Source organism: Beta vulgaris, chromosome 2 (assembly GCF_026745355.1).
Source record: "Beta vulgaris subsp. vulgaris cultivar EL10 chromosome 2, EL10.2, whole genome shotgun sequence".
In the NCBI taxonomy this organism is placed as follows: domain Eukaryota; kingdom Viridiplantae; phylum Streptophyta; class Magnoliopsida; order Caryophyllales; family Amaranthaceae; genus Beta; species Beta vulgaris.
Genome location: NC_079203.1, coordinates 46111953 through 46123268, shown reverse-complemented (window position 1 = coordinate 46123268; position 11316 = coordinate 46111953). Strand labels below are relative to the sequence as shown.

At 35.4% G+C, this 11316-nt stretch overlaps 1 protein-coding gene across 5 annotated transcripts; it reads left to right on the top strand.

Moving 5' to 3' along the window:
* Positions 1 to 1642: 1642 nt before the first annotated feature.
* LOC104885084 (D-amino-acid transaminase, chloroplastic) lies at positions 1643 to 10573 on the top strand. Of its 5 annotated transcripts, none has more exons than XR_008968193.1 (6): positions 1643 to 1951; positions 2107 to 2150; positions 4335 to 4528; positions 4686 to 5359; positions 6946 to 7104; positions 10382 to 10573. XR_008968193.1 is itself a non-coding variant. In XM_048639789.2 (5 exons), exons 1-5 carry the CDS (start codon positions 1762 to 1764, stop codon positions 7050 to 7052), a joined length of 1209 nt encoding a protein of 402 aa, XP_048495746.1. In that variant the 5' UTR covers positions 1643 to 1761; the 3' UTR covers positions 7053 to 7367. The 5 variants fall into 5 exon arrangements, 1 of the variants encoding a protein (XP_048495746.1); XR_788832.4 differs by lacking the exon at positions 10382 to 10573 and adding an exon at positions 7395 to 7964 and having other exon boundaries at positions 4350 to 4528; XR_007271762.2 differs by lacking the exon at positions 10382 to 10573 and adding an exon at positions 7403 to 7964.
* Positions 10574 to 11316: the final 743 nt, after the last annotated feature.

Here is an 11316-nt window from a genome sequence, read left to right as displayed (position 1 = left end):
CCAAATTCTCTTGACAATATTAAAATATTGCTTCTATCGAGATTTGAACTTTGGTCTCCCATGTAGGAGATAGGAAATCATGTTATTAGATCCAACTTCCAAAGATCCTTGATCCTTATTACTCCCTCCGTCCCATAATATAGTGCTTGCATTCTTCTTTGGGTGTCCCAAAATGTTGTGCCTATTTCTTTTTTATCAATTTGTTTGAACTAGATTATCCTTCATTTCTACATAAAACTTTCCAAAATACCCTTAGGTTGTGTTTGAGAACATGGATTTCATTTCAATTCTAGAATTGTAAATCCCCATATTCAAATCCAAATGATTTGTTTGGGAAAAATTAGGAATTTCAAATACATAATTTGAACATGTTTGTAATGGTATTGTTAATGGTGGGAGAGAGAAGAAGGGGGAGAGTGATGAGAGAGGAGATAGAAATAAACTGACACTTATTTTGGATTTGAAATGACATATGTTTTGGTTGGATTTCAAATTCCCCAATTATGTTTTACTTCTTATGAGTCCTGGATTTGGGCCAAATACAATTCCAAATTCTTAGATGATCCAAACAAGTGATTTGGCCCAATTCCAAAATTTCAAATGAAATTCCAGAATCCAAACAGGCCATTATTTTCTTTTAAAATATGTGCCCCTATTTATTGTTTTACACCATTCCAAAGTATATTTGTTGCTAATTTGCTATTTTATTTTATTTTAAAGGAAAAAGAAGAAAAAAAAAACTAGTTCCAAGACAAAAATACCCAATAAACATTTACTTAAATATATATTTTTGTGAAATCCTAAAACTCTTTTCATTTTCCTTAATTCTTGTGAAAAATGAGAAGTGAGCACTATATTATGGCACGGAGGGAGTAACAATTAGCGACTTAGCTATACACTTGGACTTTCACGCTTGTCGATATACTATTTTGATTATTGAGTAGTATTTTTAATTTTGTAGTGGAGTAAAGTACAAAAACTTGATTTTATAAAAATATATATTGAGACGAATTAAAACAATATATTATACATGTGATTTTATCTATAGTAAATAATGTATGGTCAAACTTTATAAATGAATGGTGGAATTTTAAAAGTGTATCGAGTAATTTGAAAAGGATGAAATAGTTGTTTTTGTTAGATATTAGTTGATGGTATTTTCAAACCACATTTTTAAAATTAGACAACACATCATACTCTACCTACCCTCAAATGCATGTACTCATTTGGAATTTTTTCCTTGAATAATGCAAAAGTGGGTTTTAATTCCCAAAATATGCCAAAAAAAAAAAAAATTCCCTGCGTACCGTCTACGTAGGACGGCACGCGAGAAACTGATTTTTTTTTTGTTTTTGCCCAAGAAAACCGCTACTCACAGTAGTGGTTTACTTGGGTAAAATGTTACAAGAACAAATCAAACTCTGCTACTTGAGTAATGAACCGCTACTCTGAGTAGCGGTTTATACAACACACACAAAAAAAAAAATTTTTTTTTTTTTTGTAAACCGCTACTCGAGTAGCGGTTTTCCTTAAGTTGAAAAAAAAAATTTCTCGCGTGTTGTCCTACGTGAACGGTATGGAGGGAATTATTTTATTTTGGGGCATATTTTGGGAATTAAAACCCATGCATTATGTAAGGACTCATTTGCTTTTACCCGTTCTAACTTGATTTGTTTCTCCTCTCCTCAGTCCTCAACCCTCATCAGTCATCATCTGCAGATCTGCTCATACTCGTTACTTCTTCCACTGTTTCATAGTCTCATGGCTTCCCTTGGCAATTCCTCACACCATATTTTACAGACCCAACAAATCTCCACGAATTCCTTCCCCAATCTTAACAATTCCCTATGTGGTACATCAAGAGATGTCTCATTTCTTAGATTTGGGATTCCAAGGTCTCGTCTTGGACTTCTTAGGCTCTCTAACCATGCAGATGCACACCCTTCCATTGGTAACTTCTACCTTTCTTTTATTTTATGGTGAAAATTTCTTGTTTGATTCATATTAGCATGTTAGGCTTTTACGTTTTTGAGACTTTGCTATATTAATGTAAATTTATTGGATAAAAATTGCCGGTTTTCTAATGTAAAGACTTTATTGTGACAGATACAACCCCAATTTTCGAACTTCCGCTCCTATCATCTGAAGAGGTTTGATTTTTTTCTTCTTCTTTATTTGAGTTGTTATCAAATTATCTGCTTTTGGATGACATAAATTGTATGTACACCCTCCGTCCTTCGAAGATTGCTCTATTTTTTTTTTCTTTAGCCCACAATCGCTCTCAAAATATTGTCCTATGATCCTTAGGGGGTGTGTATCCCTCAGACCCAAACCCAACCTTCAGACTATGCACATCAGCTTTCCACTCACTTTACATACTTTCTATTTTTCACACTTAAACTCATTTCAGTTTTACACTTTACTCTCACCATGCTATCTACAAAAAGTTTAACATATTATTTTAGGTATAATAATATGTCATGAGAATAAATAGTACGAAAGTTTTGTTCTGGATCCATTAGAAATACAATAGGTGGATAATTTTTTGAGAGGATAAAATAATTTTAGAGAAAAAAAAATTGATATAGAAGAATTTGGGTGAATGTTGTTGATTTGTTTTTTTTTTTGATAAAAACCCCGTTTCATATTTTAATTGGCAAAAGTATAAAAATGTTGTTGTTGTTCCACACAACTTTGGAGGAGATATTTAAAAACTACTCTCTCCGTCCCAATTTAGTTGCTACATTATGACTGTATGCACTATTCACGTCATATTTTTGACTATCTTTACTCCATGTATATAAGAAAAAAAAACATAGTCAGGTTGGATCTTGTTTGATTCGTCCCAATTTGTATTTTTCAAATATATAATTTTTATAATTTTTTCATATATGTAACTCAAGATAGTGGTGTTTGAAGTTGCATCTCATAAATTGTGAAAAAGCAAATGTAGCAACTAAATTGGGACGGAGGGAGTACCTTTAGATTGGCGTGGGACCCATTCCATTTTGTTGCATCCAATGCAACCTTAGTCTGAAAGAGAGTTTTGAAATCCAAAACCCTCTTCCAGACTCCTTTTCCTTGCAATTAACGCCAGTGTGGAAGCCAATTGATCAAAGTCTTACTTAAGACTCAGACTTCCAGACTTGCGATAAATTTACTCTTATGTGCAATTGTAAAAATACAAAATGACATACCCATTTAATAGAACGCTTAGAAAATGAAATACGGGAAAGTGACATACAAAAAGTGGGGTTAAGTTTATAATCTCGATATGCAAAGAGGTGATCATGGGCTGGGTGTGGCTAGAATAAATTGGAGGATGTTACTCCCTCTTTTTTTATCTTTAGCGTTTGAAATCTTGACACTATTCACAATTAGAGAGAATTTTTAAAATTATTCTTAATATATAAGTTAAAATATAGTCATGTGGAGTCTTAGTTGATTCGTCCAAATAAGTACTTTATTAATATTCAATCGTTATAATTTTTACTAATATATAATGAAAGATATTTAAAGTATAAGAAACAAATTGGCAAATGCGCATATGAAAGTAACAATCTTAAGAGCAACTACAATGACAAGCTACAACCGCTTGTAGCTTTGTGTACCACATCAGATTTCCAAACTACAACATTGCCAAGCTACAACCTCTCCCAATGGAAAACTACAACCAATGTAAAATGAAAAGTAAAAGTTGAAAGTGAAAAGTGGAAGTGGAGCTTGCAAAGAGTGAACAAAGCAAGTAGTTTTGTGGAGCTACTTGGCTTCCCAAAGCAACAAGTTTCCTTTCACTCCAGCAACAAAGCTAGTAGCTCCAACTCTTTGATATTTGCAAGTTGGGCCGCTGGAGCTGCTCTAAGGAAAACAGAGTTAGTACATGTTTTTATCTACCCACGAGGATCTTCTACTCATTTGAAATAGGGAATTAGGAAAAAAAAACTCGTTTAGATTTTCTTCTCATTTTGTTCATCTCTAGTGGGTAATTACGCACTGATTACCCACTTGGTAGACAAATGTTTTTGGGAGAAATCGAACTTTATCTGCCAAAGGACTAAAGTGGTCATAAATGCTATATGGGCTGGGCTATACCCCAGCAAGTGTCCACAATTCAAGCTGGCGAAAATGGCTGCCCAAAATCTGCCAGAGCAGTGGCCAGTGTGGGCTGGGTCAGACTTGATCAGCTCTCACCATGAGACATTAATAAGGCAGTTTCTCTTCATTCTCTGTTGCTGCTGACTAGAGTAACTTGTGAATGATGACTCGATGAAACTGGAAGCAGCTCAGGTTTTTGTATCTTTATTTAACGAATGTATGACAATCAACATTCATAGGTTGAAACTTTTCAGGCTATCGAGAGGTTAAGATTGTGTAGAGTGAGGCATAAGGGCAAACAACAATATCTGGCTATGTACTCTAGTATATTTGGAGGAATTACAACAGACCCTGCAGCAATGGTGATCCCCATGGATGATCATATGGTACATAGAGGGCATGGAGTATTTGACACTGCTGCGATAGTGGACGGGTATCATATCAAATCTTTTTGTCCATTAGAATCACCATTTTAATCATCCCTGTGGAAACATAATTCTTGAATTTATCATATAGTCAAAAGAGGTTTAGCATATGACCGATAATGTGGTGTATTTTGGTAACTAAAGCCTCTTCTATTTTCTGTGTAGTCATCTCTATGAACTGGACCAGCATCTTGATCGTTTTGTGCAGTCTGCATCTATGGCAAAAATCAACCAACCATTTGATAGGGAAACCATGAGAAGCATGCTTTTACAGACAGTAAGTGCTTCCAAGTGTAAAAACGGCTCTTTAAGATATTGGCTTTCTGCAGGATACGGTGATTTTCTTCTCTCTCCGTCTGGTTGTGTTGAGTCTACATTTTACGCCATTGTGTATCAAAGCTCAAACTCATATGATCTCAAGGGCATCAAAGTGATTACTTCTTCCATGCCAATAAAGCCGCCTGTGTTCGCTACAATGAAGAGTGTCAATTACCTTCCAAATGCACTATGCCAAATGGAAGCAGAAGAAAATGGTTGCTTCGCCTCTATTTGGCTGGATTTGGAAGGATTTATTGCTGAGGGTCCAAATATGAATGTGGCTTTTGTTACATATGAAAAAGAGCTTTTGATTCCAAGATTTGATAACGTTTTAAGTGGTTGCACGGCCAAGAGAGCGCTTAGTCTTTCACAGGAGCTTGTGAAGAAGGGTGAGATTCGAGGAGTAAGCGTGAGAGATGTGACTGTGGAAGAAGGGAAAAGGGCTGAAGAGATGATGCTTTTTGGCAGTGGTGTTCTAGTGCGTCCAATTATTCAGTGGGATGACCAGGTCATTGGTAATGGTAAGAACTTAGATTTGACCTATTTTGCTCTCTTAATTTCATCTTTACATTGAGAAAGTAGTGATATTAGCTACTTAACCTTGTCAAGGCTCTAGTGTTTGGTGTCTGTAAGTCTATCATGCCACACAAATCTACAAGAATAATCTTAAATATGGATGTTCTTTCATAATAATCTAGACTATGAGTGTTCTACAAAAATTCCAACTGCAGGAATGTCCAACAACAATTTCATATGGATGTTCTTTCATAATAATTTCCTTATTTTTTTTCTCGTCCCCGTTTGCATAAGCAACTAGAACTTGCCACATCATCATTTGACCTTTTAATTCATTTTTCAATCAGTATATCCTTTTGGGGAAGAATGTTAGCCGAATAGGAGATCACATGAAGAGAGGGAGCATCCTGCTAACAAGAGTAACAACTCAGCCAAATGACTGAACTGAGGAGAGCGTGCCCTGCTGCAGAATGTGATTAGGCTACAAGTCAGAAAATACCATAGGCGGTAGCATATTGGTGTTCTTTGTCCACCTGTGTCGTGGTGGTTAGGGGTTGGTATGAGGAAGCTCAAAACACCAGTGGAAGAAGGTGAAATCATCGTCTTGTCAGATTTTTGCCTGGAAGTGTGAGGCTAGGGTTAGGGTTAATGAGAAGAGGAGATGAGGTTTAGGGGTTTTGGAGGGCTATGATATTACATGAAAAGATAATGGATTGACTTGCTCTTTGAGGGTATTTTGCATTCATATATGAGGGATTAAGCACTTAACAGTTGTACCCTTACGGCCCGTTTGGTAGTCGTTAATAAATTGCGGTAATGGGAATGAATTTTAAGTGTAATTTTATTAGGGAAGCACCCTTAAAATCTCCATGGGGAGGCATTTTTCTCCATGGGCAAGCAATTTCACCCCTAAACTTGTATTTTTGGATCAAGGGAAGCAATTTTCATTACCACTCATTACCACCTACAAGGTGGTATTGGATGGAATGAAAATTCAAGAAGAAAAGTGGACATTTTATGATAAATTAACATTACCATGGGAATGGACAATGATATTTTTCACAAATTTACACACAAATTCATTCCCATTACCACCATTTATGACCAACTACCAAGCGGGCCGTTAGTACACTATTAGAGACTGAATGTTGTTTTCAGGGAGCTAGGCAGAAAGAAAAGAGGCTCCTAACTAAAAATTTGGGGAAGAATCTATGGTTGAGATCATTGTGAGAAGAACGATCAAGTATGGATTAAACGAGTGAAATATTTCAAAACAAGGAAGAAACGTAAAGTCATTTAGGGGGAAAAAAAGGAAAGGGAAAGAATAGAGATGGATTATCCTATTTTAGTCACCTGGGTCATTGCAGGCGAGGTTGGGGCTTGCACAATCAGGTTTTTGCAATGAAAAAGTGCAGATTACGGTAGCATGATCTCTATGAAGTCTTCACTAGGCAAATTTTTGATAGATGTTAAATGATTTTCATACATTAATACCGAGTACCTTTTCTGAGTTCTCGGTTCAGAAGGGGATATTGCAACATAAGATATTTCTAAATAACTGCTCGTGCCTTGTGGTGCTGTTACATTGCAGGAAAAGAAGGCCCTATTGCTCGAGCACTTCTTGACCTCCTTCTGGAGGACATGAAATCAGGCCCATCCACAGTTCGGACACCTGTTCCTTATTCGCAAAGTGCATAGCGTGCTGTTGTCTGTTGGTGTTCTCCCCTGTAAGAGAATATGATGAAATCTCGTAAGTGCATATTCAACCTTCGGATAGTTGATTATAACTCTGCTGCTAGTATATATCTTCTTGTTAACATGGTTGATGGTTCAGCGCCTTCAGCCTTTTCCATATATTCCCTTACCTTAATGGCTTAATTTTATATGAGAACTCATAATCCAGTCTAATGACCAATTGCATGTATTTGACTATTTGAGTATATACCATGTAGGCATGTAATCCTCCAATATGAATGGAATACATGTAGCGGAGGAGCTAATTTCTCTAACCAATCTATTGATTGTTGTATTATGTGTTAGGAACTTAGGATCAACACTTAGATCCAACATCAGAGGTTGCTGGTCCTAGGAGGCAAAGTATCATTTTGTAAATTGCTATGGATACCTATTTGTTTCGGCCTTACAACCCGCTTTCACTCCAATACCAAATCCAATTATAGGCGAAGGAGAAAGCGTGTAAATATGTCTAAGAGTTTATCGGGGCCAACTTCAAATCAAGAGATTTAAATGAATAAAGTTGTTTATGAACAAGGATGTCTCTCTCCCCTTCTCTTTCAATGGTTTTGGATGTAGGGATCGAGCCATTATGAAGATGAATAGTGTTCATCCAGCGTCATCATGCTTACGGAATAAATTTCTTTTATCGCTTATAATTGTTGTTGAATTACCCTTTTCTTTTTGGTACACGAGAAAAAGTTAAGACGTCTTTCTCTCAAGAGAGTTGTTGAATTACCTTAATAGTGAATGTCTTTGTCAAACTTTGCCTACTTGGTGGATAATCTATCTATCGGAGATAGACATTGAAGCTGGTGAAATCCATATTTATAGTGGATAGTTTATCTATTGCGTAGATATATCTATCTTGGTCTGTCTCTTGTTTTTTCGTTGCCAATAAAATAAAATTTGTGCTAGGCAAGTATATTACATTAGTGCTCTATGACATTTGCTGCACATAGGATGCTGACATGGGCTTTAAAGGCTAATTAGATGGGCACACATATAATCAGTAAGTCAAAAGCCACCCAAACGAGTGAAGTCTAGGGAGAAGAGTGGCATAGTGGGAATCCATAAACGATATGTTTGTGGTAATTGAATCCTATCCTCAAGAAAAGGTGAGGATTTAATTACATCATGTTTCTTCTTAGCCTTTCATATTTTGTCAATTGTCAATTTGTCACTTGTTAAGTAGTTCATGCAACTTTTTAATAATGTTTTCGTTCTTTTTATTTTTTGAGTGGAATTTCTCTTTGGAATTTTCAAAGATAACGGAATTTTTTGTTCCGTCCTAAACAAGTTTACACTAAATACACTACAAGAACCAAGAACATGAAGTGTCACATAGGATAGTTAGGTCATAAAGCTTACTCTTTCCGTTCTATTTTATAGTTCTCTTATTTTATTTTGGGTGTCTCAAAATGTTGTTCTCATTTTCCTTATTCCCATTTTTTAACATCATTTTTTACTCTCTCACTCTCTACTTTTTCATATGGGTTTTTGATATCCTCATGTAATGTTTCTTCTAGCCTCCCTCTTTCTTTTTTCTCTCTAAAACCCTAGCCTCCCCTACTTCTTCTTCATCAGTTAGGGGCTGCCATGGATGATTTCATCCATGGTAAGCCCCCTTTTTCCTTTTATTTTCAATTTTTAGTTTATTTCTTGTTTTGTTGAATAAATCAGTATCTCTTTATGAGATTTCTTCAAACCCTGTTATGGGGTTTTTAGTCTTTGTTGTGGAGATCTCCTTCTCCTCTATGGGAGTTGTGAGTGTGGTTGTTTGTTTTTAGGTATGAGAAATTGTTCTTGTTGGTTGAAGTTCAAAACTCAACATGAAGGTATTGGAATCTCGGATGCGGTTAACATGGCTCGATCAAGAAGGCTCTTCCCAAACTATGTCAGAATGATAGACTTCCTCATCAATAGCTGTTTGATTCAGCAAATACAAGGGGGCTGCGCTGTATTGCTCGATCTGGTTCATTATAGTTTCTTCGAAGACGAATTTGATTTAACCTTGTTTAATTGTATCTTATTTTTCTTTAATATCTATTGTAGATGCCGTTTGGCCTTCAATTAATGAAATTTCTCTTTCAAAAAAAAAAAAAAATGTAATGTTTCTTCAATCTCGTTGGTTGGGTATAAATATTTTTTTTTTTTTCTCTTTCATTTTTTCACATGCTCACCCATTTAATGTTCTAATTTTTTTTATTTTTTTTGTGATAATAATTCCATAAAACACAACTCCCAATAAGGACATTTTTTTTAACGAGAAATTACATTAATTGAAGGCCAAACAACATCTACAATAGGTATTAAAGAAAAACAAAATTCAATCAAATAAGTTTACATCAAATTCATCTTCCAAGTCCAATGTAAGTACATAATAATCATGGTTTTCTTAATTCCTGTGTCCAAAGTGAAACGGGAAGTATAAAATGGAACGGAGGGAGTATTTTTTAACAGAAATGAAATTGTGGAGTGATAATAATAAATGGAATGTTTGTGTATCACCCCTCTCTCCTCTCTACTTTCAAAAACCCTAGCCTCCATTGTTGATTTTTAAAGGGGCTTCCATCGGTTTTTACCGTTGGAAAGCCCCCACCTTTGCTTTTTTTATTTGTTTTTAGGTTTCCAATAACGATTTCTCCCTCGAAAGAAAGGGTTTTCGATCTCCTTCGTAAGAAAAGGTTTTTCGATCTCCTTTGAAAGATAAGGTTTTTCGACCTCATTCGAAAGACAGGGTTTTTCTCCTCTTTTAGAGGGGGAATTTCTACAGATTACAATCCGGGATACTAGATCTAATGGATTGCCGTGAAGTTATTTTGTTGGTGAAGAATTATGCGGGATCACAAAAGTTATCAATTTTTCGAATACGGTCAGATGAATCCGACGGAAATCATCCTCACGACTACAAGGGATCGTTAGATTGTCTCTCCAACAAGGCTGTATTTTCCAGCGATATAAGCGGGAGATGTTCCACATTGTAAGATTTGTTTGACGATCGTAGTTTTTATGAAGGAAATTTTTGTTTGATTCAACTTATGTATTTGTTGATTCGATTGCTTATGTAGATGTCGTATGACTTTTTATTAATGAATTAATTTTACTATTCAAAAAAAAATTCTATCAATTTTTGGGAATGTTTCTTGTATGAGGTAGTCTTGGGATAGTATGTTTTGTGCAACTTGTCATATTTATGTTTGATGAACAAAATTAATCATCATATTGTTTACCACTTTCGAGTGGTAATGGGCAATACAACTTGACTATTCAAACCCATTTTGATCTTGTAGGATTCTCGTGAAGCTCTTCGATTTCTTCAGGAATAAAATAAATAATCACCCGCTTCTTACATCTTTGTGAATTGAGCAAATTAACTTTTATCCGACGCAAGCCCATGTAGTCACTTGTCATATCTGCCCATAACACATTTATGTATGTGATAATTGGTAAATACAAGATTATGAGGAAGACAATATTCATACCAAGGGCAATTGCAACATCCTGCAGCACATCTATATATGTAATATTTTCTTCGTTTTTTTTTACTTGCAACGTTTTTCACTTTGGCAATTCTCCATTAGTCTATTTGCTTTTCTTTATTTGCAATATTGTTTTCGACACGGTCTTCAAGACGTTTTTTAACCCTTAATATCTCTTATTCCTTTTAATAAAAAATTTGATATTATAAATCTATACATCGAGACGAATCTAACAAGAAAACACATTACTATATTTTTTAATCTTAAAAGAAAAATCAAAATAATCATTCAAAATTGGTGGCTTGGTCTCCCAAAATAGAGATGTAATAATAAAAAAAGCAGAAGGAGTACTTGCAACATTTGCATTTTTAGCAAATGTTCTCTATCTCTCCTAGCACACGCCACAAGTTTCTTGTTTTATATCTCTGCATCTATCTTATCTCCTTCGTCCTCGTGAAAAGAGAAATGTTGCAAGTAAGAGAAAAATGGAGGAATCAATTCGTACATACAAGATCAGTAAACAACATTCATACCGAAGGCACATACATCTAGGGGGTTTGCAAAAAGGGGGCCGGGATCGTAATTCAAACCCGAACCGAAATGGATTGAACCGGTGGATTTTCGATATGGTCCTCGGGTCCACATAACTTAGGGATTTTGGTTCGGGTAAAACTCGTAATTTTCCGGTCCGAAATGGACCAGAATCCATAATTCTTTTTTAAAGAAATCACTGATCGTGGTTTGTG

Excerpts from the sequence above, each read along its gene's own strand:
- LOC104885084 (XM_048639789.2), top strand. The coding sequence starts at position 1,762 with ATGGCTTCCCTTGGCAATTCCTCACACCATATTTTACAGACCCAACAA. Across the intron at positions 1,952-2,106 it reads AGATGCACACCCTTCCATTG|ATACAACCCCAATTTTCGAA; the intron begins GTAACTTCTACC and ends TTATTGTGACAG. Across the intron at positions 4,529-4,685 it reads ACTGCTGCGATAGTGGACGG|TCATCTCTATGAACTGGACC; the intron begins GTATCATATCAA and ends TTTTCTGTGTAG.